Below are 27,614 nucleotides of genomic sequence, written 5' to 3' on the forward strand. Positions count from 1 at the left end.
TTATTATGGACAACAAATCTCGTTCAATCAACAGCAGAGACCAAACAACCATTGTTTAAGCTCACTACTTAGGACGACGCTGGAGGACTCCAGGCACACCAGATGGGACCTACCACCCTCACGCTGCTCTCTCCGAGTAATCAGCAAGTGGATGGGCTGCAGATTTCCTTGGGAACTGTGCTGGGTAGGAGCTTGTTTCAGGCCCAGCTAGAGAGCCCTGCTGTTTGCTACAGGATGCTTACTTGGGAGGTCTCTGGTGCAGTCTCTGGTGAGTTGGTCAAAGTGGGACTTCACTTTGAGTCTTTGTTATCAGGCAGCCATTGGAGTGCAGCAGCTAAGCAGAGCAACTTGGTATTTCATGAGACCATATTTTTTGCTGTGCCGAAGGTGTTTGCAATTGATCCAGCTGTAGAGAGGTTGTTTGCTCTTTGGGGCCTGTGAATCAAAGGCTCTAGATCTCTCCCTTGTGCGCCGTTGATGAACTAGTCTGTCTTCTCTACCTTAGCCCAAGGCTCAGAAGGGCGTTTTGGAGATACTCGGCTTGCAAACTCCCATTTCATGGAGAGCTCTGCGGAGCACATTTAGTGGATGCATGACTGAGACACAGACAGCCCGATTGTAGCAGGGTGAAACATGGGTTCATTGCTCAGGTAAGAAGGAAGTGCGGCAGAGCGCTGCGAGAGTCTGAGAGAACAAGCACGAGTGTGTATAACCCATGGTGTGAAACCAGTGCTATAAATAACGGGCTGATGGAAACCAGATCTGTTTGGCGTATGCTTCCCATTTCTCCTCCAAAGCAAGAAAGTTGTTTGCAGTGAAACGCTCATACATGGCCATGTTTTGGCCTCTGTTCCTTCCCTCAAGGCATGTGCTGGTCCTTCGGAGACCTTTAAAAGGAGGTTCTGGGCGTGACCTGGGAAAGGAATGTGCAGATCTCAGGAAAGATTTCCTATTGACCACTGCATGTGAGGGTAGGCTAGCATCATTCAGTTCATAACAGAAATTATCTTTCTCACTTGTTCCTTTGTTTACAAAAGAAGAATGTTGGGGGGCAAAGTAACTTGTCTGAGTGCAGAAGATGCTGTAAACAAGCTTTTCTGATAGCACCATCCAAGGCTCCCCTATTAATATTTAGTGTGTTGGCCTCTTCAAGCTGCCAGTCAAGTGAAGTGGAGGAGGCAGGAACTGCCACATATAAATGTCCTCGGTGCTAAATCCTGTGAGCCACCGGAGTATATAGGTTTGTTTCTCTCTTACCTTGTATTCAAGTAAAACACCAAGGTCAGTGGGATTAAGCTTACGTCAGGCCGGCGTGAGCGGGAAGCAGCGGTACCTCTGGCTTCGGGGAACACGGAGAGCTGAAACTTGGCTACCAGTTTTCAGGGAGTTAAGGAGAAGGAAGCATATCCCCAAGGCAAACAGCACAGACCCATTTGGAATAAATCTACTTGCTGGCTGCACTCCTCAATCTGGCAGTCAGCTCATTTACGATTCAGGCCAAGTTTTGCACTATGGTCAGCTTTAACTAATAAAGATCTAGCATGGTACCTTGCTAATCTCATTAGATGGAGAGGTATGTTTTGGTAGTGGTTTCTGGGGGAGGACAAAGAGAGAAATACATTTAGCAATCCCAGCTCGAGCCATTTCTGTCAGATTTTTTTTAAGTATATATATATATGTATACATAGCATATGTGCTATATGTGTGTGTGTTCCTACTAACCGTTTCTACTTAAATATCCCACTGAAAATAGCGGTACCAGAGGCTCGAATTACCTGTCCTCAGGGAGAACTGCATTCCAGGCTACAGGGACCTAGAAGCTCCACCAGCCTTGTTGCATGTGGCTGAGGACTAATCCGCAGGGGTCTCAGTAAGGTCTCCTTGTACCTTACCTGGAGTTACATGTGCCGAACTCCTCTGCGTTGGCAGCACACAGGCAGCACCCCTTCTGAACATCAAAGTCCAGGAGAAGCTGTGATGTTAAAGCCTGCTGCTTTCAATGGCTTGCCCAGTGCCTCACTGTCAGGTTTATTTTCAGTGACGCCAATAGGATTTTTTTTTTTCCCCCTCTGAACTAGACTTTAAAAAAATCAGGAATGGGGCCAGCGTTAATAAATGGCAGTTCGTTCACTTGGAGTACGAGGCATCATCACCCCACCCTGCTGAGCCAGCTCCTTGCAGGAGGGGAAAAACGGCGAAACCTGGATCTTTCTGCTTTTCTTTTTTCATTCCCAGGCCACTGGGGCTCTGTGTGGCTTGTGTTAGTTTTGAAGCGCTCTCTGGGTCAGTTGATGCTGTTCCTTGGGACGTCTCTGCAGGCTGTGCTCCTCACGCTTTCCTGATGCCCTCCATGGCAAAGTTTGTGAGGGACGGCTCAGCTCTGGGTTTGACACAGGTCCTCAGCCGTACGTGTCATCGCTGTCCTCCACATTTAGATGCTGTAACTAATGCAAAGAAGGAAGCGTATTGACACTGTGGGATACACTTGATTAATCAATTGGTCAAGGCGGTAGCGCGGGGACTTTGTTGTGCCTTACGAGGTTTGTTCCTTCCCCGTCCCTGTGTCACAACAAGGACGTGGTTGTGTTCTGCTGAATCCTTCCTTGCTTGGGGCCAGTCATTTATCAAAAGAGATTTCCATCTTGGACTAATAATTCATCTCTTATTGCAGCCCTCACTGCTCTGAGGGCCCATTTGTTTCTTCTTATCACAGTCTAATTATTTGGGGAAGGAAAATTTCTGCCTGTCATGGGGACAGTGGCTGAGAGTTCAGGAGAACCTGACCTCCAGGTAGGGACGAGCTGGTGAGCATAGGAGAGGGGGCTCCTGGGGTCAGGCCTCCCCTGAGGGACCTGCGGAAATGAGGAGGGTGCTGGAGTCTGGTGGGCTTGACATGAAACGCCAAGGCTCCCCCTTTGGTTTTAACTCTCCCTTTGTGCTTTTTTCACAAACCAACGCTCATACACACGTCGCACCCACGCAGCTCCCACCACCCACTCGCTCACTCTCTCACGCATGGACACGCTCACTCTCAAACATACAAATAAGGAATCCTATAAATCAAAGAGTTCCCCGTACCCCACACCCCAGAAAACTGGGAGCAAAAAGAGAGTAAGAATTTGTATTCATACGTACTTGGCCAGTGCTGGGGTTATAGCAGGGAGGACGGGTGGATGGATGAACAGATAGTAATCACAGCAGCATAATTAATAATAATGACAGCAAGGCATCCTGCTCCTATTAATAGTGCATGCACAGCTTTAATCAGCTCTGTCCCCCATCCGATGGGAGCCTCGAACTGAATCAATTGCTTGTTTCTGTCAGAAAGCTTGTTCTGACCAGATTGATGGAGGGATCCCCTTGGATCTTTATTTCGAAAAAAGGAGAAAATATTTCATTATTTATCTCTTCATCTGCTTAAAGGACCCGGGACGATTTCTTTGTTTTTGTTAATGCCCCCGGTGCAGCTCGGGGGCCGCAGGGGACGTGTCAGGGATGGAGCCACTCATAGGGGCAGCACCGCTGCCTCTGCAGCCACGGTGCCACTGCTGGCTTCATACCAGGCTCCTGCACCTGAAGCATAAAATCAAACTCCATTTCATTCAGTCTTGCAGCCTTTCCGCTGCTCTGAAGGCAGCAGTAAATTCGGCTGGGCTGGTAATGACCACTTGTACCACTTCGGAAATTTTCTTTAAGGAGAAGATCTAAAATCTTGTCGGTTTGTTAAGCATATCATACATATAAATTGTCCGTCGATGTATTGCATGCGAAAGGCACAGCGAATGTAGCAATAACCTTTTCCAACATTTCATTTTGAAGCCCCATTTACCTGAAACCGAGCTGCTTCCAATAAATATTTCACAACATGTTTCTCCACAAGTGCGCTTACAACTTATGAAGCAAACACAAATGTTTTAATTCTGACAAAATGAGTATTTTTCATGCACCAGCCTCTGTTCAGCACGTAGTTCTGTGGCAGAATGGCTTTCTGATTATCATGTCCCAGGATATTACTTCAACTGAAGTGATATGAAATGTCATTAAAAAGTAATGTTCCTCTGCTTTGACAATCATATTAGTAAACATTGTAGGCTCTGCAGGTTATATGTCAGGCGGGCCGACACTAATGGGTTTATTAACATATACAGTAGCACTTTGTCAAACCTTCTTGTTAATCTAAATTTGCAGGTGACAAAAAGAAAGGGAGGGGGAGCCAGAAGATGGTATTTAAATGCTGCAAAGGTTAGGCCATGAGTGAAAGAAGCGGGGAAATCCCAGCAAGGTGGGCTGCTCCCCGGAGCCTGTCCCAGCCTCTGCTCCCCGTGGGGCGAGGCATCCCCCTTCTGATGGGCACAGACCCCGTCCTGAGCAGATTTGTTTTCGGGTTGGGGATGAATGGCCAAATCCCTGTCCGAGCCAGAGTGTTTATGGTGCAGGAGCAGCCTGGCATTTGCTGGGCACCGTGTGGAAGTCAGGGTACCCGGAGAGCAAATGCAAGAGAAAATACGGGGTCTCAGGGATGCTGGGGCCACAGGGACATCTGCTCCCAAGCGTGTGTTTCAGCTGCCTATAAACTAATCCCTGGGAGCGCCCCAGCAGTGGTGCTGTGCGTCCTGGGGCATAGCACCAAGTAACTGGAGTCTGTGGCTTTTTAGTGTTGATGAAGGGCTGACACCAGATTTCTGCTGGGGTGCAGATAGATGAACGTCTGATGCATGGACATCTGAAGCTGCAAAGGGGGTTGTGCGCTCTGGGTGTCCCAAAGGAGCTGCCCCAAGGGGATCTTCGGGGAAAGCCCGAAGTGAATTGCATCCCCATGCCTGCTGCCTCCTTTTTGCAGCTGGCTGGGCTTTGGGAGGGGCAAAACTTGGTGTAGTGAAGTGAGTCTCAGGGCTGCCCGGACACCCGGCTTGCTCCGACCATGGGGAGGTGGCCCTGGGTGTGCAGGTGTTTAAAGTCCTCTCCTGAGCTAGCTGGGAAGAAGGGAAGTGGGAAGTCTGCTGCTGAACTTTGGGCACATGGAGCTGCCCCATGGGCACTGGAGCGTGGAGGGACCTGCTGGTACAGGTCTGTCTTGGCCATTGGGGTCCCTCATGCATTTTTCCCAGCAGAGTGGGACGAGGTAGGGCTTCATGTGGCACACTTGCCAGGTGTGACTGTAGGGATGCTCTAAAGCAGCAATTCTGCCCCTCGCAGAAAAAAAGAAAAAGAAAAAGAAAAGAAGAAGAAGAAGAAGAAGAAGAAGAAGGAAAAGAAAAAGAAAAAGAAAGAAAAAGAAAAAGAAAAAGAAAAAGAAAAAGAAAAAGAAAAAGAAAAAGAAAAAGAAAAAGAAAAAGAAAAAGAAAAAGAAAAAGAAAAAGAAAAAGAAAAAGAAAAAGAAAAAGAAAAAGAAAAAAGAAAAACTAAGGCTTCTTGTAGGGACCACGGGGGTCCCAGTGCTGTGTTCCTCTTTTGGTTCTGCATTAGGAGGAGGGAACGGCTGAGGTGTTCCCAGCTCTGCATGATCCCCACAGGGTAAGCAAAGTCAATGACTTGCCGTGGTTTTTATTTTGGGAGCTGGGAAGTGTAAGTACAGTGGGACCTATTCTTGTCCGAATGACTAAGCCTCCGCCAGCCCAGAGCTCTTCATCTTGGCAAACAGATGGTGCGTGGAGTAAAAGAGATGCTATTCAGTGCTATGAAAGGCCTTTTCTTTCTGGAGCAGTGCCTTAAAGGTACAATGGTTTGTTTTATGGGTTTGGCTGCCTTTCGGGGAGTGACACGAGTGTGGATTGCAGGGCAGGGCAGGGCTGCAGAGCCAGCCTGGGGCATTCTCAGAGGGCTCTGCCCCAGGGGACAGAAGGGCCCACGTCCTCTGCTGGTGCAAAGCCGCTTCACCCGGCTGCAGGCAGCTGTTCCTTTCCTATCTCTTGAGCTCTGCCTGGTGGCAGCATTTTTGGATCTGCCACCACTGCCTGCATCCCTTGAGCTGCTTCAGTGGCAGGTGAAGCAGCGGCTCTGGACCTGCTGGTTCCTCTGCTGCGGGGAGTAGCAGAGGAGTGGAGCAGGGAGCATCACCCCAGAGAGCATCTCCCCGCTGCTCCCCTCCCTCCAGCCCACAACCTCCCCGTGCACTCCTCTTTCCCTCGCAGTTTCTTTTATGACTCCAAAAATAGGTTGGTTGTGCTGCTGCGACACATTACCTGCCACTTCTGCAGCTCCGGCAGATAATTATGGCACAGAAAGAAAAAAATGTTTGCTAAAAGCAGGAACTTGAGGGGTTTTGTAAAGGATGCTTGGTGCAGGCAGATGCTGGAGCTGATAAAGTCTGTGCTAAGTGGTAGCTCAGTCTGGGCTCCGTGAAGGTCTGTAACACTCCGAGTCCTGCCTGGCTGGGAATTTGGGGCTGGCATTCAGGATTACTGTGCTAAAGCTCCGTGGAGAGCTGTGGGGATGCAAAGGGTAGCGAGGACTCGGGGGCTGGGTGGGAGCAGCTCCCGAGCATCCCTGGTCACGTTGAAGTCGGAGCTGATCAGGCACGGCTGTTGTTGCGTGCCAGCCAGGGAGCGTGGCTGCAGGCAAGCAGCACGATTTCACGCCGATCGGATCCATGCTTTGCACCAGCGCTGCCAACTCCCAGAGGTTTTCTGTCGTGGGGATCGGTATTGTGAAGTGCTTGCTGCATTTGTCTTCATTTGAGCTCTTCCAGCTCAAAGGTCAGCAAGAGGCAGTAGCGGAGCACTCTGGGGATGGAGGTGGTGCTTGCAGTTTTCAGTCCCACGCTCTCGCACCTGCCTGTGCGTCCTGGCACCCAGCTGAGACGGGGCTGTGGGTGCTGACCTGTGCCCTCCCAGCCCCAAAACACTGCGACCCCAGCACTGCTCACTTGGTGCACCAGGAACTGCTGCCTGTAGATACTGAAGTCATATCTGGTGCTTATGAGCTCTGGATTTCTTGGTTTAGCACAAGGGCAGTGCCTGAAGAGCTGCTGAACGGGTGGTGTGTCTGGGGGAGGAGAGGGAATTCTTCCTCCCTGCCCCCCTCTTTTTTTTTTCCCCTTCCTTTTTCCAGTAATGTCAGTAGGGAAGGAAAAAAGGTTTTAAAAAGGGCAGAAGGGCCTGGGTGCAACAGGTTGGAACACAAATACCAGAAGAATGAGAAATAGTTCTTTGGGGAAGAGAGTTATTTGTTTAACATCCAACTTCTTTTATTTTTTTGAATTTTTAAAGAAAATGGAAAAAATAATTTTCTCAGAATGTCCCTTTTTTTTTTCATTTAAAAACTTTAGACAAACTTTTCATGTTGCCTCTGCTCAGGATAGAGTTTGCCATTTAATAACCCTGTTATGTTACAAATCCTGAGACTTCACGACTCCTGCACTCGTCCATCTGCCAGGCAGAGAGCATTTCTTGACCTTTTAAAGAAAGCTGGAGATAATGAACCCGTTGGGCTGCAGGATGCCCGAACTGCTTGGAATAAAAACAGTGTTGCTGCGAATTTTGGAGAGGAGAAATCTTGCAGCTCCGAGCCAGCAGTGCAGGCTGAGAGCTTGCAGTGATTTCTGACTGAAGTAGCAACCACAAGCTCCCTTTAAAACAATTAATAAATTAGAAGACATGGGCAGAGTGAGATCTGGGCTTCACGAGGGCTTTAGAAAACATCTCAAAAGGTCCAGAGAGGGAAGATCGGACTGGCTGCTGTTGCGTTTGAGCTTGTAACTAACGATCTTCTCCTTCAGAGATCTCATCAGCTGATGAATGCAGATACTGAAGAAGCTGATGCTCGTTGCGGAGGGCTGGATGTCCAAGCTGCTTTCTCTGTTACTGTTGGAGTTGGAAATATGCAGCACGTGCCCCGCATTTTGCACAGCAGATGTTGGAGGCACAAAGGTAGAAGACACTGCTCTCATCAGTATTTTCTGTGGCGAATTTTAGTTCTTTGAAAATGGAAACCCAAATCAGTGCAGCTTCACCAGTGTTGTCCCAGACCAGGTGTCTTGCCGTAGGTTAGAAACGACACCCTGTTCGTGACGGGACCCTTGTGCATCCCAAAATGGGGCTGTGGGCCACCGCGGCAGCACCTCAGCCAGGCATTGCCTGGCCCATCAGGGGTATTAATCATGCAGGCTCGGTGCCGAGCTGGGCTCTGGGGAGAGGAACCTGGGGCTGTGATCCCTCCTGGGGCCAGCAGGTGCTCCTGGATGGTCCCTCCTGTGTCTGCCTCACCGGGGGAGAGCACCACGGCTGGGGTTTTGCTGCCTCCTGCACCTGGTCACACGCCCACCCAGCACAGGACGGGCTGGCACGGGTGCTGCTTCTGCGATCTCCTTTCCACTGCGTCCAACTGGCTCTGTGGTTCCAGCAGAAAGCACACAGAAAACTTTTCGGGTGAAGCAGAAGGGATGGCTAACGCGCTCCAGTCCTCGCCTCACTGGTGCCACGGAGCAATGCATGATTAATTTGCTTAAAACTTTTCTGAGGATACGTGTGTTCTTCCTGTGCTGTGAAACCAGAGCCAGAGCCTTGGTCTGTAATTCTTTTAAGGAAAGATGACATAGTTGGTCTTGATTAAAGCATTAGGTTAACGCTGATTAAACCATGGTTAAATTATTCATGTGTCTAGCTATTCATACGATACATAAGGAATTTATTTTAATGGGATGGGTTGCCATGTCTAGTATTGAAAATCGCTGCTGTGCTCGCTAGCAACTGGCATGGCAAAAAGAAGTAAATAGGGTGGCAGGGGAAGGATTTTCTGCATTAACACTGTAATATATGTGGAGCTGTCCTTAAAACTGAAATAGCCTTAGGTTCATGGTGAGTTTTAGCCACAGAGCTCATGTCATGTCCCGCTTCCCTGCCAAGGAAACGTGGGCAGGCGTGCTCCTGTCTAACGGGGGATCCCGAAGCGCTGTGGAGTGCGGCCACCACCGCAGCGGTGGCGAGCAGCCAGGCAGGACGAGCGCTCCGTGCCATAATAAGCAGTCATCGGGCTGAGGGAAACATCCAAAGTCAACGCTCACGGGGGAAGTCCTGGGACTCTTTCAGTGTCTGGCAGAGCGGATGAAATCAGGCTGAGGGGATTCCTCCCAGAGGTCTCCCGCTGTCTGTATGGCGTTGGGTTTTTCCTTCAAAGTCCAAAAACTTGAGGCACACAAAATGTACCCCGTGTGAATGGAGGCCTCTTTGTACTGGTCACTGGAGGGTCTTTTTGTTGCCCTTGTCTCCAGAAATAAATTGTGGACATGAGAAACAGCTGCATGTGGGTCTGCCCTGATGGTTTCAGAGCCAGGCTCGCGGGCGGCCGGGTGAGAGCCAGCACCGAGGATCCCTTGGGATGGAGCCACCCTTGTGTTCGCCTGCGGCTCCCTCGTTAGCCACCCAAAGGCTGAGGGCAGGAAGGGAAGGAGCCAAGACCTCCTGGTCCTCCCTGTCCTGCTCTGGCAGCCCCTGGGGAAGCTGCAGAACTGTAATCAGGCCCCAGATCCTGCAGTTTTGATGTGTTGCCACAGAGCCCTGCTCCTCGCTCCCTTGGGCTCCCCGCTGCCGTTACCGTCCCGGGCTGCAGCCCCGAGAGGCTCGGGCTCGTTGGGGGACTCCTAAACACAACCAAGGCGGGGGAGGAAACCAAACCGCAGCTTTCATAGAACATCCCAACAGCCTTGCCAACATGCAGCAATCCTCTGGGATTTGTTCAAACTCTGTAACTCTTCCAGGAGGAAAAACGGAGGCGGGATGTGCCCAGTGCAGCTCTGCCTCCGTGGCTACCCCATGACACTGGTTCCTGACACTCCTGCAGGTTGGATGTGGTTCTGCTGCCCTTGTGTCCAGATGGGGCGTTCAGACCACTAGATCTGGTGGAAGGGTGTCATGAGACACACATGGGCCGTGGTTTAACTTCACCCAACCGTGGTAGGCTTTTAGCAGGAGGCGTTTCCCAAAATCTGTTCATTGGGCCTGGTGGGGGCCCAGGCCCCTTCCCCCTGCCCGGCCGTCACCCAGCAAGCTGCGGCTGCGATGGGCTCAGCATGCCTCTACGGGACAAGTTTTGTCCAATTTTTTTTCTGGGGGGGGGGGGAGCAGAATCAGGACTCAAATGGCATTTCAATTCCCAGTAACGTTTCTCCCCGGCTGCTGGGGCTGCGTTTCCTTGCTTGCATCCCAGCGGGATAAAACTCCTGACCTTAGAGCTCGTACTCGAGTGCAGACAGACAGAGCTGTGGTCCCTGGGGACGGTACGGGACTGACGAAGCCCCATTGTGTCCCTTCGACCATCGCTGTGGGTGGAAGGACGTTAACTCAGCTCCGGCGTGGCCGCCTGCGATAGGAGCAGTGCCTGAGGAGGCATTTGGTCCTCATTAGCAGAAGCTCGGTAGCTGTTTTGTCATTTTTCTTGTTTGTCATAAAAAATAAATACAGTTTAATAGATGATCTTACAGAGCAGGTTTTGGCAACAAAATAGACCGTGTCCCATTATAAACTTGATGTGTATAATTTAAAGCAAGATGGAATATAAAACCATTTCCAGCTCAGATGAAGGAGAGGGAGACACAGATTTAGGTCCTGATTGTGCTGAAATGAAAAACAGCACATTCTCAGATAGTGTATTAAATCAGGCATTCTCTTTTATGAAGTCCAAACTATAAACAGCCTTTTTCAGAATAATTAATCACATTGTTTATTTTTTAGGAAGGGAATTTCTTTCATTTCTTTGTTTATTTTTTAGGGCTATCGTATGTAGAAGAGCAGCCCTAAACACTGTAGAAGATTATCTGGAGACAAGGGAGGAATTTAAGGGGACATTCCTGGCAAAACCCCGTCCGCTAGCAGAGATTTAAGAAATGACCCGAGGAGCCCTAAGGGAATGACATGTCTGGTGGGGAAAGCTCGGCTCCGGAGCGGAGCAGGGCGGTGGGAAGGTGGGCAGAGGGGGCAGCAATGCAGGCGGTGATGCAGTAAGCGTCCTGTTGGCACCAGCCAGCATCAGGAGCAGGTTGGTGAGGGTCTGGGGGCTCGTGGGATGTCCATTAGCAGGGCTGCCTCTTCTCAGACCCCCTCACCGGCAGTGTGCTTGCCTTCCATCCTCTTGTTTAAACCGGAAGGCTCGTTCTTACTGGGATCAGAAGCGGGGCAGAAGCCCCGATCCCCCAGCACAGTAAATTAGCACAGCTCTGCTCGAGCTGGAACAGGGCTGCCGATGTGTGCCAAGGAGAGACAGGGATCCAAAGTGCGTTTCCTAGATCCTCCGGTTGTGTAAAGCAATACAGCGCCTCTGGTTTCTGCGCGGTGGGGCTGGCTCGCCTCAGTCGGCTCTGTCTGCTCAATTCTGATTTCAGCAGAGCCAGTGTAAATCCAAAACAGCTCTAGGGAAGTCAGGCAAGTTACTCGAGACTCAAATAGGCCAGAGGAGATAGGAAACTATTCACAGCTTGTATGTAGCTGTCGACATACTATATAAAAAGCTGGCTGAGTGCAGCAACAATGTGTTATAGGCAGGGCGCTAATCTCTGTTGTTATTAAGTTTCCTGACATTTCCCATTATCAGAGCTTCGTTACGGTTGTTTATAGGACCACCAAACCTTAATCTTTCAGGTGGAAGCACATCACCCATTGCCATCCATGGGAGATGTCACCTCCAGCTGAAGGTTTGCTTCTTCTCGATTCTGTTACAAGCTGGGAAGCTGCACAAAGCCCAGCTGTACGAAAAATCGGAAAAATAGGATAAAGCTGCCAAATCTTGGAACCTGGGGGACATCAAGCCAGAGTTCCTCCTGCCTGAGCAACTTTTGCTTGTGCCATGCCCTGGGCGTGGGTACAGGTTGTAACCCCTGGTTGCATGCTGCTTCCCTGTGGGACCCCACCACCCTCTTGGTCAGCAGGAGCCACATCGAGGTAAGGTTTTGGGGGGTTTAAAAGTCGTGGTGTTGGAGGCAGGACCCCAGTCAGCATCTTGTCTTAACTGTGATTTGTGGCTTCCTCCCCCTGCTCATCCCTGGCAGCAAAGAACCTACCAGGCCCTATAGGAAACCTACCCTGCTGCTGTAGGGTGGAGGCTATACGCCAACGTGCATGTGCCAAGAGGTAAAGCAACCTTTTTTCGAGCTGGAAAGTGGCGTATTTTACTGGAAAACCCAACCAGTTTGCTTTGGCTGTGCTGCCGTACATCCTCAGGGCAGCTGTGCTCCTGCTGCCATTCCCTGGTTGGGGTCCTTCATGCCAGAGGTGTTGTGGCAGTGTGTTGGAGCTGGAACGTATCGGCCTCATGCCAAAATAATTCACTTAGGGTTGTTTGGCTTTTTTTTTTTTCCGATGAAAAATCAAAATTTCCTGTGCAAGATGAGACATGATTTCAGTGGGGTGGGGGAGGATGGAGTGGTGGTGCAGGGAGAGGAAATACTTTCTTTAAAAAAAAAAAAAACACCCTAAAAATTACTTTTCCTTTGCAAAATAAATTTTATGACACATTTTTCTACCAGCCCTAATTTTGAACAGTATTAGTAGCTTGGTGCCAGCCTGATGAGTGCTGGAGCAGCTTACATTCGTTTACGAAAGAGGGATAAATCCTGGCACCAAATTGCCCAAATCTGTAGCTTGTGATGTGCTTTTCTCACTGGGGCCCTGTGGATGGAGATACCCCAGTGTGGAGGCAGGAGAGAAGCCCATTGCAGTAGGGTCAGTGCACAAAGCTGGGCTTTTTCATAGATATATTAGAAATATAAATCCTATGATGAACTGTTCAAATATAGAAGAGCATTTTGGCTATCAGGTGAGTGATAAAATAACTGTGAATAGGCAGCTGGGCTCGTGATGGGATGAGATAACAATCTCATTTGGAGAGAAATTGTTCCTAAAGGCCCTGGTTCGGGCTTCCCACGTTGTGTTGCAAAGCCCCACGGTGTCGTGTTGTATTTGCCCTGCACTGGCCACCTCCTGCCACCAAAGATGAACGAGGGGCTGCAGGACGGTGCCTTATGGGGAAGGGCACCTTGCATTTCGCATACCTACAAGACTTGAAGTCAGGTCCCGGACCAACACCGTTGTTTCTCTTGCCCACGTTTGCCTCGTTGTGCTGCCAGCAAGGCAAGGAGCCACCGTGGTGTCCGGCGTGGGACCTCCTTGGACCCGTCTGTGTTTTATTAATAAGCCACAGAGAGCTTCAGGCTGTGTATGCCACTGCTGCTGATGGATGGGGTCGGGGTGCGTGTGAGCTCCGAGCCTCCGCAAGCTCTGCCGTTTGTCATCCCCGAACCCAAAGAGGAAAAACTGCAATTTTCAGGACATAAAGAGCAGGGAAAAAAAATTTCACCACTCGCTGGTTTGCTTGAAGCAAACGGATCAATAACACTTGATACATACCTAAATAAAACTGAGCCAGACCCCAGCCTGCTGCATCTCCAGGGATATATTTTGTGGCTGAAAAGGTGAAAAGGTGGCTTTTCTCCTTGGAAATGGCACATTGCTGTTTTCCCCGTTTTATGAGTATTAAGAGAAATAAACAGCAGCTTTTCTATTCTTTCTGGCTCTATATGGCTTTTGTGGAGAACACCCCAAATGCTGGTTCTCAGCACCCAAGCTCCTGCCCCTTAGCAAGGTCTGTGCAGTCTCACTGTGGCTGTTGGTCCAGGGGCAGATTTGATCCTGAGCAGTGGCAGTGGATGTGGGATTTGCCATTTGCCTTGCAGAAAAAAAGCTGCTGGTTCACTGCCTTCCCGAGAGGAATTTGTGGGGAGAAAGGGAGTATTGAGGAGGTGTCTTCTGCAGTGGGGTGTCTTGCAAAATTGAGTTTTCCCAGTGTTATATATATATATATATATATTTCTTTCGTAGAGCTTTTCTTTTCTTTTTCTTTCCTTTTTGAAACATTGTGTGGAGTTTTGGGCCGCTGACCGGCCTTTCTCCACTACTGTAGGACCGCTTTTCTTGATCAGAAAAATCTGATTTTCCTTTGTGCTGCTCCTTCTCAAAATACCACCTAGATCACGGCTTTCTCTTCAAACTGTACAATGGCATCCTGGTGGAAAACAGCATCCTACAGCTTCAGCAGCAAAAAGGGCCAAGGTTTCTTGTGCAACTGCTCCCATGCCGCTGGATGAGGAGACCTTCACGGTGTGATGGAGCTTCCAACCTTCCCAGCTAGCAGGGCTGTGGTGGCTCAGCACATCCCCAGGCACCGGCTCCATCTCCTCCCCACCTCGCCAGCACCACGCTAAGCAGGGATCTGAGTGCTCTGTGATGATGGAGACCTCTCGTTTGTTCTCCCTTCCTGCCGGTGAGCCGTGCGTAGCCCAAGGAGCAGAGCAGGAGCCAGCAGCTGGTGGGAGCCGAGTGGCTGAGCTGAAGCAACGACAAGCGCCGGCGTATGAGCTCTGAGGAGCTCCTGTGATGTGCTCTGCCACCAGAATGAGTAAATAAAAGCCTCCTCATTTATTTATGATGCAAATAGCAACTGTGCATTCAGCTCTAGGACTTGTTGATTATTTATTTAGAGCCTCCTGTCTCGGCGGCACTGGCTGTTTGCGTGCAAGAGGCATCTGTCTGAGATTATTATCCACAAACAGACATTTTGCTTCTTGGGCTGTGCTGGTCAATATTCTTGAAAGCCTGCTGTGGAAACGGAAATCCTTCCAGGGAGACACACGTCCCCTGGTCCTTCCTTTTCGGAGTCAATAGCAGCTTGTGGTCCTGCCTTCCCTGCTCCCACCAGACCTCTGAAAAGCCCAGCCGCTCGTATCCTGCTCCTAGGGAGCAGCTGAGCACCCTCTGCATGTGAAGGTTTCCACGGTAGTAGCACTGGGGGGTCACGGCTGTAATCTGGTTGCTGTAGATCCTTGGCCTGAAAAAGATGAAGGGAAGGTGGGGAGGAGATGGTTGCAGCTGGGTATGAAAACAGTGGGGCAGTATTTGGGCTGGCGTACCCGTGATGGTTGCGTGGGGACCCCCTTCCTCCCCCCCATTATCTCATTACCCACCGAGTTGTTCCTTACTGAAATGTCTGTCTTTAATTATCCCATGCAGAAATCCCTGCTTTGTAAAACGATGCCACAGTTTTAAAGGAGAGGGCTGATTTTTCTGAGATTTCTCTTTTCAAAAAGCTCTATTTACCCCTTCTATTTAATTGCCCGTCTTGCAGTCTGAGGGCCCATGGGCAGGAATTACTTTCTCAGCACCCCTGTGGTGGTTTTTGCAGGGTAAACTTATTTACAACCATTCAATCTTAGATCTGTGGGGCAGAAATTGAAGAATTAATTCCTACTCCATAGTACAGCTGGCCGACCTTCATCAGAGGAAGATTAAATCCAGCCTTAGACGTCCAAGCTAAGCACCTACGTGAGTGACTGAAGGCTCTGACCCAAGCTCAGATCCTGTAGGTCTTGGCTCTCCTTGCTTACAGACTGAGGAAAGGTTGCTGCTAAGCCAGATAGGTTTTGCTTGGCTCCTCCACCCATGGCAGGATTTCCAGGGTTTTCCAGGACTTCAGCCATTCTCATGGGTCTTCTCTGAATGTTCCTCCAGTTTTTCAGCCTGCGTCTCAAGGTGTGGGGCTGCCTAGGACATCACAGACGGGAGCCAGCCTAAATTTTGGATGCCTTGTGCAGCAAGCCCAGTCGGTGACTTGACTCCCACACAAAGTAGAGGGAGGAAAGATGATGCCTTTGGATGCCTGTAAAAAAAAAAATGTTGTGTCTGGGCACATAGAACTGGCTATCTGGGGAACTGAGAGACTTCAGATGTGTCAGGTGCATTCCCTTTGGGGGGCACTGCCTCCAGAAGGAGCTTAGCCCAGCCACAGATGTCCCATGGGGCACCAACTGAAGTTGGGGTGAGTCCTTCCAGCCATCCTTGTTTGCACTCAAGGTAGCAAAAGCCCTGAGACAACTACAAATGGTTTGGAAAGCCTACAGAACATCTGGGGGATGGTTCAAAAAGCAAACTGCTTAACTCCATCAGATTCCCACTTCTGGCATGTAATCACTAGAGGTGGAGAAACTTGATTTCAGTCCAGTCCCTGGCTAGTGGTGCAAAGTCTTAGAGCAGGCAAAGCCGAGAAACCCGGAGACATCCAGGAGCTGCTGGGCTTGGAGAAGGCATTTGAGATTCGAAGCAGGTAGAGATAAACATCAGGGTGGTAAATATTGGCCCTGCTCTCTGCGTGTGTCAGCAGAGGCGTGCAAACCCTTGCAGACTTGAAGGAATTCTGCAGCACCAAACCCAAGCACCAGGGTGCTGAGCGCACCGATCTTCAAACAAGACCGTATGTACAGCGAGCCTGCTGCCAAAAGGTAGCAGAAAATTTGATGTAAAAACAGAAATATGCTTCAGTTGCCTTGGAATATGATATCCTTCTGAGCTCGCTTGCATATCACTTTACAAAGATCAGCTGTCCACCGAACTACCAATACCTCCCAAACTTGGCTGTGTTTCAGTGCTTGTGGGATGCAGTATAAAAAGAAAAGGAGGATGATTGAGTGTCTCTGTGTCTCTGTTTCCAATTGCCCGTGGTGCAAAGTGCCTAAATGTAAGCCTGGGGATGGAGCTACGTCTTCTGCGCATGGATGGCCGGGGGGGGTGGGGTGGGGTTCAATGTCGTTTCTGGTTGGAGATGGGTGCGGGGGTGCTGGGAAGAAAGGAGAGCTTGGGAAAGGAGTTTCCAACTGGAAGCGACCAAAGCAAACCGATAGTTTTTATGCTGATAAATTGAAGCAGGGATTAAAGAGGTACAGAGCAATTCTTATGCTCTGAAGCTCAGTCATTTGAACTCAGTCGTGGAAATCCCCCCAAACCCACATCTGACGGAGCTGGCCGGTTTTTTAACCGAGCAGGGGGCGCGGGCAGCTCCGAGCGGCGACATGCGGGGTGTGATGGCTGCTGCTTGCGGTGCCTGGGGGTCCTGGGGGGGTGGCAGGGCTGGGCTGGGGGATCTGTGCTGCTCCAAGGCCGAGCTGGGGATGGAGCAGAGAGCCGGGCTGTGAAGGACTGACAGCACAGCGACAAGAGCAAGCCTTGTAGGAACAGCTGCCGCGCTCCAGTTTTTTGGTGTCTCCCCACCTGCAGCTCCTTGAACCTTCCCTTCCATTCCTTCAGTCTTTATTTCATTCAGCTAATAAAAAGCCCTTTCCCTCTCTCAGCAGAGATACTGGAGCACAGCCCACGGGCTGGGAGGGGAACGCTGCAGCTTGGCTTCTCCTCCCCGACCAGCAGCCAGCTCCGTATCTCCGGACGGATCCAGCAGGAGCACGGGAGCCTGCCTCCGAGAAGCCCCCGCGCTCTGCCAGGGCCACACAGGTAGCAGCGAGCCTGATACCAAGTCAAGTGCAACAGCTGGGAGTCCTTTTCATCCTCTTGCCTCCCCTGTATTTCAGAGCAGTAGCTCTCAGATGTCCAAAGCTCCAGATGCTCCAGATTCTTGCACCAACGCACGGGCAGGCGCGTGCCCGTGTCTCTGCAGGCGTGGAGCACAGCGGCTGGCCGGGGGCAACGTGCCCACTGGGTGCCCACAGGGTGCTCAATTCTGTCCTCTTCTGGGGTATTCAGGAAGAAAAGTGCAGAATCCCCTCTTTGTGCCACAGAGGGGCTCATACAGGGCTTGGCTTCAGTCTGGGCATGGTCTCTGCATTCCGCTGTCGCGACACCGCTGGTAGCAGCAGGCGGCTGCCACCGGGTGAACACAGCCGGGGGTGTCACGCGTGGATTTGAGGCAGGCAGTTTAAAGCTTGTACCTGGCTGCTGCGTGGCTTGGCATTTATTTCTTACCGGTGCTCTTCCTCTTCCCGGCCTTACTTTGCAAGATTTATCCTGACCTTTGGTGGCTGTTCTCAGGGCTGGTTACAGAGATGACTAAATAGTGTTTAAAAGCCCAGATCTGCGACTGTTTTCATGAATATAATCAAAAAGTAGGATGTGGTGATTGCAAACTGCTAGCAATAAATGCTGGTTAAAGAAATGAGCGCGTGCCCCAGACCTGATGGATTTTAGAAGGGACAGCCAGTCATCCAAAGTGCGCTCAGTAAAGTATGCTAGGAACTGTTTTGTCCCTTTTGCTCCTCAAGACATTTGTTCTCCAGCCTGGGAACGGGCGTATTGCCACGTGCCTTGTCTGAGTAACCACCAGCACCATAACAGCATAAACAAATTGCATAAACAGAGAATTCCCTGACAGCAGGACTAGCAAATTACGGCCCTGTGAGCTGTCCAGTGGAGAGAGTGAGAGAAGTAAAAAGAAATTATATCAGGAATTAATTGTAAACAGAGAGGGAGTCCAGCACCAATGGTGCAGGTGGGGTCTCCATCCCCTAGGAAAAAAAGACAAAAAAGGGACAAGAAAACTACAGGAAAATATGCTTTGAACATTCACAGAAGAAACGCGAATGCAGGCATTTGTTCAGTGAGGGTGACTGTGGATTTTTCCTAATGAACTCTAATGCAAAGAGGAAATTAAAGAGCTCTGTTCCCCACTCCGTCCAGTTGCAAAGCATCTGCACTGAGAGCAGGGCCGGTGTCAGGGACGAATGGTTTAATGCACTCTGGGGATCAGAGGAGGCCAAGGAAGAAAGCTTCTGCGCTCAGGCTGACAAATGGTACTGCTCAGGATTTTCTGACAGAGTATTCTTAGTTTTGTTAACAAAAACAAACAAGTAATTCAACATAACTTAAACTTTAAGCAGGAGGAGATCAGCCTGGATAAATTTCCCAGCCGAGTGTTTTTTTTTTGTTGTTCTTTTATTTTCTGAAAGGATGTTCCAAGATTGTCCAATATGCGAGACCATTTATTTTTTGAAATAGAAACATCCATCTTTCTAGTCCATAATACTTTGAATTGTACGTTAAGTATTGCATGAATGGGGCTGCTTCTTTGCTGAAGGTTTGGGAGAATTGAAACCAAATGTTTAAAAATTATCTATCCAAAATGCTTGGCTTGACTGAACTCAAGCGACTGTTGTTTTTTTTAAGCTATAAACAATATTGAGATTCTGACTGTTTATCCCCATATGCCTTGAAAACTGTTTACAATTTTCAGACATTTTTCAGGAACTCAAAACCTGTTTCTGATGTATATTTATGCTGGCAGCTGGTATCTAAAGGACAGCTCAGCTCCTCGAAAAGTGGAAGCACATGACAGTTTTCCCTTTCGGAAAGCTGGTACGAAACGGGATGTCAGAGCAGGACGAGCCCCGAGCTGTGTCAGAGTCCCTGCAGCATCCCACCGTGTTGGCAGGGCTGGCTCCTGCTGTCCTCCCTGCTGTAACCTCCTCCGAGGCAGTGAAAGCCCGGACGTGTGGTTTTGGTCCTGCTGACAGATGCGGTGATGCAGATGCTCGGTCTCGCTATTCCAGCAGCATCCTCCAGACCCCCCTAACACCAGGATCTGCTCAGGAAGATGTGGCTCGTGCCAGCCAGGGCCAGGTTGAGCTCGTGTGGCACCTCTTGCTCGTGGAGAGCTACATCAGAGAGATCCCATTTACCCGGGCTGACGTGGCCATGTCCTGAGCGAGCCAGCCCTGCCAGCAGCTCGCATGGGTAGCCACATGAGTAATTTCTTTATTTAAGCTTGAATCTTCTCAGTGTGTAAAGTGGAGCACTTGGGCCTCAGACCAACACTGGTTTTGAATTAAATGGAACCAAAGTATGGTTTTTTTGTTTTGTTTTTGTTTTTGTTTTTTTTAATCATATCTTGGTGATGCTCTTGGTTCTCTCTCCGTAATACCCATGGCAGGCGGTGAGAGGCATGTCTGGGGCTCCTTGGCTGTGGCTTCACTTGGGGCTACCTCGCTGAGCTTAGCTGAAATGCTCTTTTGGTCAAAGTAGTTCTTTAAAAAACAAACAAACAAACAAAAATGTGTAGAAAATATCTGGAATTCCAGAAAATAGCGGGATGCTGCTGAACTGGTGATGTGGTCCCCATCGCGGGTGGAGGCTGTTCCCATTGTGGGGGGCTGGCACTCGCAGCCCCCAGCCCCGCATGCTGCTGTGGCCCCCGGGGAGCAGAGGCAGGGCTGCTGCGGGCAGAGCACCCCGAGATTCATCGGCTGGTCTGTGCTGTGCAAGCAGACGGCTCCAATAGCCGTCACCCCCTCCTGCAGGTGGCAGCTGCTCTGTCTGGGAGTGGAGCCTGACGCGCTCAAAGGTTGCTCCAGCCTGGGGGGGGGTCACTGTGCTGATGGCGCTTGGACTGGAGCAGGCAGACAGGAGCAGTTCACGGAGCCGTGCCCTTCGCCAGCCAGCCCTGTGCAGGAGGCCACGTCTGGAGGAAATGACCCCGGGGGCTGCGTGCCATTAGCTCAGCTACAGCCTGCCTGGGAGGCGGAGGAGTGCTGCGAAGTGTCCCCAGACCACAGCCAGACGGACACTGCCCGTCCCGGGGGTGCCATCAGCGATAAGTGCCCCGCGGCGTTTGTTGTAGGCACTGAGAGCATTATAAACCTGTGGCTGCCTCCCTGATCTCCCCTCTGCGTGCTGAACAAGCCTCCTTTTGCTTGGGAGGTGAAATGCAGCGTGGTAAAAGCACAAACACCGGTGCACACCTCGAAGCTGGCCGCCCCGGGACCCCTGGGACGTGCAGAGAGGCCAGGAATTAGCTCAGTGACTGCGTCTGCCCAGTCAATATGGTGCATCCAGCCCCGCTCCTCTGTGCTCCTAAACCTGTCCTTCTCGGGAGAATTGTTTTACTCGGCTGCCTTCCCTTCTGTGCCCCGCCGTAGGGGGTCTCTGGCAGCGAGCAGTATAGCAAATGTATTGATTCTGCTCCATAAGCCCCGTACGCGGGGAGGTAAGTGCTCCCCAGCCAATACCTTTCAGTCATTTCCTTCAGATGTTGCTCGCATGCCCTAAATCACAGCTGTTGAGGAAAGAACAAAAGGAATGAGCTGAAGAAACTGTGACCGAGCAGGGCTAATCCTGCCTAAAACACGGCCGTTACCCGGTGCTGATGGAGGAAACCACGGAGGCCAGGTGCTGGGTGTGGGTGAAGAAGGACCTTCCACCAACGGGAGTGCTCTGGTTGCAGGTTTTAAGCTTCCAGACAAAATATCAGCAGCCGTAACACCAGCCTGGGCTTCTGGGCAGGGACAGGAGGCTTGGAGGGGCCCGTACGTGGCCATGGGGCAGCTCTTCAGTGACATCAAATGTATTTCTTGGATAAGTTGCTTCGTTCTTCTAACGAGGCCCACAAATTAGGGCCTGCGACTGCTGTAGAGAGGAAATAGCAAGGAAGTTTGGCACGGGAACACGTACTCGTGGCTGATAAGCTGCTTTTAAAGTTCCTCTGCTGTGCGAAGGACCTCAGGTAATGCTCTGAGCAAGGACTTCGCCCTCCAGAAATCACCCAGTTGTCCTAAGAACCATCAGATGATTATTACCATTATTATTAGCATTTAATGATGCTGAAAGGCAGGTGCTGAGTCTTTTCTGAAAGCTCTGCTTGGCTTCCAGCACCTTCGTCCCGTCCGTAGGGTGCTGCTCGCTTGTCGGGCTCCTCGAAGGTCCCGGGCTGAGCACCCGGCTGGGTGGTGCACCCGAGGGTGGTCGCAGCAAGTGATGCTGAGCTGTAGCACAGCGTCAGAGCTGACTTAAGGAGAGTTTTCCCCACGGAGCAGCGAGCCGTGCTGCCTGCACGATGGAGCAAGCAGGAGCCGTGCTCCAGCCGCCGTGCAGCGGTGAGGACAGGCACTAAGATGAAGGAGGTCTGATTTTTTTTTTTCAAGAACGTTGCTGGCCAATGTCTTAGGTAAATGCTGTGGATGGAGGAATGCAGCCTTGTTATTGCCTGGCTAAGGGGAATTCGTTCTACACATTGGCTTTCCCAGAGTTTTCCACCCAGGCGTCATTGACTCCTTACCACCACATAGATATTTCTGTATTTCAGCAAAATTCCCCACTTCTAATCTGGATAGTCCTGGCTGGGTGGAGTGCAAAACCCACATTGTTAACTCCGGATAACAGTAATTAAAAGAAAATAAAATCAAAAGTGCTCAGAAAAGAAATGGAACATTTTTCTCTGGAAGCCAAAAGATTATATTAAACTTCGTCGGTTTAATAAAATATTATGAAGTTTGGGAGCGTATTTTCCCTGGGACTTAATCTGTTTATACGTCTAAAAAAGTAAATAGAATATCGCTTTACTTGACCACACAGAAAACCTGATCTACGGGGGCTGCCGTGCCGTGTGTATTTCTTGGTGCGTTGCTTCCACCTCGGGGTTCGCGCGGCGTGAGCCGGGGCCACTCCTCGGCGCGGGCGGGGGGAGCAGGAATTCGGCAAAGCCGGTGCCAAAGTGCCATGGACATGGCAGGGCTAAGGGGGAATAGCGGGGAGAGCTGAATTTTCAAGGTGTTTGGCTGTCTCAAGGCAGTAGTAAGACCTGGAGAGGCCTGAAGTGGAAGATAAGGCCGGGGAAACGATGCCAACAAGGCCGGGAGCCGAGCTGGGGAGTTCAAGCCAGGCAGAGCCCCCCCAGCTCGATCGGTTTTGCAAGCTGAACCTGATGTGAGTGGCTAATTCTATGTTTTCCCCTCTTTTCACAAACCTCCCCGCTCTTTCCAGGTTGCTGCTGCCAGCAAAAAGAGAGCACAGCCTCTCAGTACCCGTAAACTTTATTAAATGTGTGCTTTTTCATTCTTAAATTAAATTAAAATCAGTCTGTTTCATACTGAAATAGCACCAAAGGGAGAAAGATGACAGTATCACAGAGCAGAGGGAAGGGAGGAGAGAAAACCCAGAAACCGTTATATATGAACAAGAATTCTTTTAATGGTTAAGGAAGTGGGCATTTTTTTTCCCCAGATCTGGAGACCTAACATTGTATCTGCGAGTGTGTGTGTGAGAGAACCGAGGAGGCTAAGAAGGAAGAGCGTCAAGACCACTAAGTGCAGGTTGGCATCCCCAAATGCGCTGGCCATTGGGCTTCGCACCCCAAAGCCCACCCCAAATACCACTTGGAGGAGCCTCCTTCGCTGATCTCCATGGCACATTGGCCTTTATATTCCTTTTAGCTGTATAAATTCTCAGGTGGCAGCTTTCTGGTGGGAGTCGATGACGTTCGCGGCATGAACGCAGCTCGCTGTGACGTGGCCACAGCCCGTCCTCGCCCTTCCCAAAATCCCAGCACCAGGAGCCACAGCAGGGGCTGGGATGCATCCTGCCAAACTGCACCGGCAAAGGAAAACCCAAGTTGTCTGAAACATTCAGGGTGTTTTATGTTTTTTTTTTTCTCTTAAAACAAGTGTTCTAAAAATCCAAACGTTACGTGGTGTATAATAAGCGTAAGCTTTATCAGTGCCTAATGGCACGCTAGATTATTGAAACCAGAAGGACTTCAGTATACCTGATTAGTTTCTTATCACTAATGTATTGATTTTTCTGCCTTTTTGTTTTTTAAAGCACACTATAGGTCACTTTCATTTTTATTTATAGCTGCTTTTGCTTTCTCCTAATAAGATGCTCGATTCTGTGGGCCTAGGAGGGTTGCAGGTTTTGACAGTTTACTTCCAATTCTTCTTAGGTTAAAATAATCTAAACTTCATGGCTGGATTTTAAAATAAGCCTAAAGAGTTTAGAGGCTTAAATGTTATTAGAGTTCAAAGGGATTTGATTGCATGACCTCTTTTTAAAAGCCATTGTTCGTACGTGGAGGGATTTTCAAAAATACTTATGGCCCAGATCAAAAAAATCAGTTACAGCCTCTGATCCCCAAATAGTTTTACTAGGTGTGCATCGAGGGAGTCAAAGCCTCAGAAATTAATGGAAGTAAAGCACCTGAGTGTTTTTGGGAAAGTGTGCGCATGGAGTTGAGTTCAGTGTGCTGGGCAGTGTTTTAAAGGCACGTGTGATAGTTGGGCCTGTGTACACACCGAAACTACCTGGGTTTAATGGCAGTGATTTGGTGGCAGTTGCAGGATCTCATTTGTAGGAAGGTGCTTCGTATCGCTAGAGCCTGTTCAATATGGGAAGAACAATCTGTAGCGCTATAAAGCAGCTTTATACTAGTCTAAATGTGACCATAGGAGAGACAGTGGCAATATAATTATATTGATTTTTTTAAATCATACTCAAGTGATATTTATACTTGTCAAAAGCCTGTGCAGTTTAGCCCACCCCAAGTCTCCTTGAAACACCACAGGAGCTACCTGCTTGACACTTCTCTTCAGCTTGGAAAGCCTCTGGCGTTGTGCCTTGGCCGACGATGGTGGGAAGGGGTGGTGAACGGTGGGAAGGGATGGTGGGAAGGTTTTGTGCAAAACCAGGTGGGTTTGTGTCTCAGGGACAGTACAGTGGTTGTCCCAGGACTCCGCGTCCTCAGGAGCAGAGGGATGGGAGGGAAGGGAAGGCTCCAGACAGCCAGGAGGGGCTGTGGCTCATCACATGTGGTGGCAGTGGGTGCCACGAGGTTGTCCTGGTCCTCAGTTGTTTTCCTAACCCATCAAGGTGGATGGCCAAGGTGGAAATGACTCTTTTGGGTTGAATGGCATTTTCTGATACAAGGTCTGTGTCTTAGCCCTGGTTATCCTACAATACTCCTTGGACTCCCTGAAATCTGTGCTGTCATCGCATTAAAATGTTGCCTGGTGTGCCAACAGCCAGTGGGCAGGGACCCCAGGCTTCTTCCTCACCAGATTTACCAGCTGATCCCCACTTAGTCTGCTCTACCCCATCAGTGGCTTTTTAAAGTTAAACTCAAACGAGGGAACATAATTGTGCTACACAGCACCAAGCAATAATTAGGTGCTCCTCTAGTCCAGCAAATGCTGAAGATAAAGAGCCAGCAGATAAGGAGCCCGCGGTAATACAAGATCCTGCTTCACTGATAGATTTTTGTCTCTGAGCCATTTCTGCTGGCCAAAAAAAGGTGATAATGATCAAAGAAAGGAATTTAAAGCTCCTGGTTATGCCAAACAGAAGATTCGTTTTGCCTGACAGTTTTTAAAGCCCTGCACAGCCAGTGCTCTTGTTCCTGCTTCCCCCTCGGTTCTCCTTTAGGAAAGGACAATTAACCTTCCATCTACTTCTCCTCATTCTCCCCCCTTTCTGGATGTGATTTTTGTTCATTTTTTTTTTCCCAAACAACCCTTTCCCCACCATTTGTCTTTTCAGGCTGACCCAACCCAGCGCATTCTTCATTATGGCTTAAATATCATCCACCAGACACGGTAAACTTGTTTCCTGTGTACGAGTGGTGGGATGGCGGGTCTCCCGTCACCTCCCAGAGAGATGTACCACGTTCATCTCGGTGTGGACCCTTCCCTGCCCATCACCCAGCTCCCTTCAGATGGGCCCCACTGGGAGAAGCGCTCTGTGGTCAGCCCGGTGTGAGGGGTGCACGTTCCTGGGGATGGGGAGCGCAGGTTTGGAGCCAGCTCCCGTGAATGAGGTCTTTTGACTACCTGGCAGTTTGCATCGGAAAGTCAAAAGAATCATTAGTTTTATGACACTTTTGGTGACCAAGTATTTTTGTCAAAACAAACCGAAGGAACATTGGTTTTGGCTTCTATAAGATGAAAAATAAGTTTGGTTGATGCAAAGAGCTTGATTTAGTGGAGGGGCAACAGTCAAACAAAATTTGGATAAATGAAAAATTCTCAAAGGTTTCATACAATAAAAAATATCCTAAGGTAAGGTTTTGAAAACCAAATTAAATATTACATTGCCGTTTTTTTCATTGTCAAGCGTGACAAGGTCTGGTCTAAAACGGTGTTTGCAAGCCAAAATGTGGCTGATGTGCCAGTACAGCTCTGAGCTCCTGCATGCACTCTGCTCACCTCTGAGGGTGGACGTGAAGGCATCGAAAAATTTTACACCTGAATGTTTTTGTTTTTGTTTTTGTTCTTTTACAGAGCCAGTGCAAACCCTCGGGCCCACTGAAGGAAGCAACCAAGCCTCAGGGATGTCAACAGGACCAGGTTGCAGTTCACAGCCTCTTTCTGTGGTGGGACACATCAGCACCCCTCTGGGAGAAGAAAGAAACCAAGGCAGTGTCAAAAGAAAAAAAATCAGAATGAATCATGTTTCAGCACAACTATTATTTTTTTTTCTGTATTTTCCCCCTTTCTACTGATATGTAAAAAAAATATATATTATATTATATTTTCCTTTTCTTAAATTATTTTTTTTTCAGCCTCAGTCCCAGCCGAAGTCCTGCCCCGTCATCTGGTAGAACTTCATGTTGAAAGGCCGGTAGAAGTCCCGCAGCCTCTGCACCACCTCCTGGTCGATGTCGGGGTGGGTCCTGCCTTTCGTTTTCCCCAGGCAGTGGGGTTTGCTGCTGCCCTCCGCCTTCTTCAGGCAGGGGAAGCCCTTGGTTTTGTTGAAGTAGAAGTGTTTGTCGGTGATGATCCTCTTGAGGCCCAGAAAGTCCTGGACCCGGCCCAGCTCCCCCGCGGGGTCGCTGATCAGCCTCTCCCCGCTGACGAAGAGGATCTGCCCGATGGGGAAGTAGAGGAGCCAGTTCTCCAGGTGCTTGGCGTAGATGCCGATCTGGATGGCGCTCCACGAGGTGTCGATCAGGCCCGTAGTCCTGTTTTTGAAGGTCAGGCTCTCAAAGGTGGGGATATCGGGCTTCTTGGAGAGCGTCTGGGTGTAGTCCGAGATGGCTCTGGTCACGGGGTCCCGCACCACCACGATGAGCTTCGTGCCCTTGGACATGGAGGAGATGCGGGCCGGGGCCTCCTTGGTGACGAAGTAGCTGGGGGTCTTCTCCATGGTGATCTGCCCCTCCAGGGTCCTGGGCATGAGGTCCCTGAGAGAGGGGGACAGAGGGACACATTAGTGCCGAACGCACCTGGGTGCAGGCTCGGGGGGGTCCCAGGTACAGGTTCTCAGGTTCTGGGGGGTCCCAGGTGCCATGGCCGGGATGTCCCCATGCCTCACACCCCCAGCCCAGCTGGCTTCCCTCCTAGCACACGTATTCAGGAGGCCCATAATGCTCTAACTCAGCAAAGCATCTAAGCAAACACCAGAAATTAGACCTAATTCTGCCTATTTAAGACCGCTAAGGGGCTTCTTGAGACGAATCCCACCTCTCTTCTTGCCCTGACAATGGCATAACAGAGCAAAACTCCACAGTCCTAACATCCTACCCCTTTAAATTCTTGTCTGCCCACACTGGGGTTTCCTGCACATTGGCTTAAATTCCCCAGAATAACAGAGAATTTCTTGAGTAACAACTCTCCCTTCCTGCAGGGCATGAGGAATTTTTCAAGGGGAAGGGTGTAAGACTCCATTTTCTGGTATTTTCAAGGTGGCAGCAAGCTGATGTCATGTAAAAATGTGCAATATCAGCCCCCTGACCTCAGCAATTTCCTTCTTCCACCCAAAGAAATCCTACATGGCAGGCTGAGCTGGGCAGCTCTCAGGGTGGGCTCAGGCCAGGGGCCCCTTGAGAATTCAAAGCTCTTCTGAGCCAGGCATTGGGTGTGATTTGGTGAAGGACTGCAGGATTTGGCCACAGGATAACCCGTGTTCAACAAGGCAAGCCTGAAAGGTGTAGGAGCCACCTGAGCCGCCTCTCACTGGCTCCTCCTGGATGCTCCATCTCCTCTCCGTGCTGCTCCTCGCCTGCTGCATGGACACACCACGTTACACGTGCCTCACCCCATTATCACCCCAAAATGGGAGCCAATATCTGCAAAGTGCCAGTGGCTCCTTTGG

At 50.0% G+C, this 27,614-nt stretch overlaps 1 protein-coding gene and 1 long non-coding RNA gene across 50 annotated transcripts in view; one reads left to right on the forward strand and one right to left on the reverse strand.

Moving 5' to 3' along the window:
- LOC308179825 overlaps positions 1 to 27,614 on the forward strand; it is a 185,499-nt gene that overhangs the window by 155,447 nt on the left and 2,438 nt on the right. For 48 of the 49 annotated variants that reach the window (XR_013940557.1, XR_013940558.1, XR_013940582.1 and 45 more), the window contains one exon: positions 25,802 to 26,186. This is a non-coding gene — a long non-coding RNA (uncharacterized lncRNA). The remainder of the gene's footprint in view (positions 1 to 25,801; positions 26,187 to 27,614) is intronic. The other variant, XR_013940586.1, reaches the window with a different exon arrangement.
- The window catches only part of LOC308179824 (heparan sulfate glucosamine 3-O-sulfotransferase 3A1-like), a 31,749-nt gene continuing 26,683 nt past the window's right edge, over positions 22,549 to 27,614 (reverse strand). The window contains exon 2 of the mRNA XM_080560560.1: positions 22,549 to 26,703. Coding sequence (XP_080416686.1) covers positions 26,085 to 26,703 — 619 coding nt within the window. The 3' untranslated portion in view covers positions 22,549 to 26,084. The remainder of the gene's footprint in view (positions 26,704 to 27,614) is intronic.

This window comes from Anser brachyrhynchus (assembly GCF_964034855.1).
Source record: "Anser brachyrhynchus genome assembly, chromosome: 18".
Classification (NCBI taxonomy): domain Eukaryota; kingdom Metazoa; phylum Chordata; class Aves; order Anseriformes; family Anatidae; genus Anser; species Anser brachyrhynchus.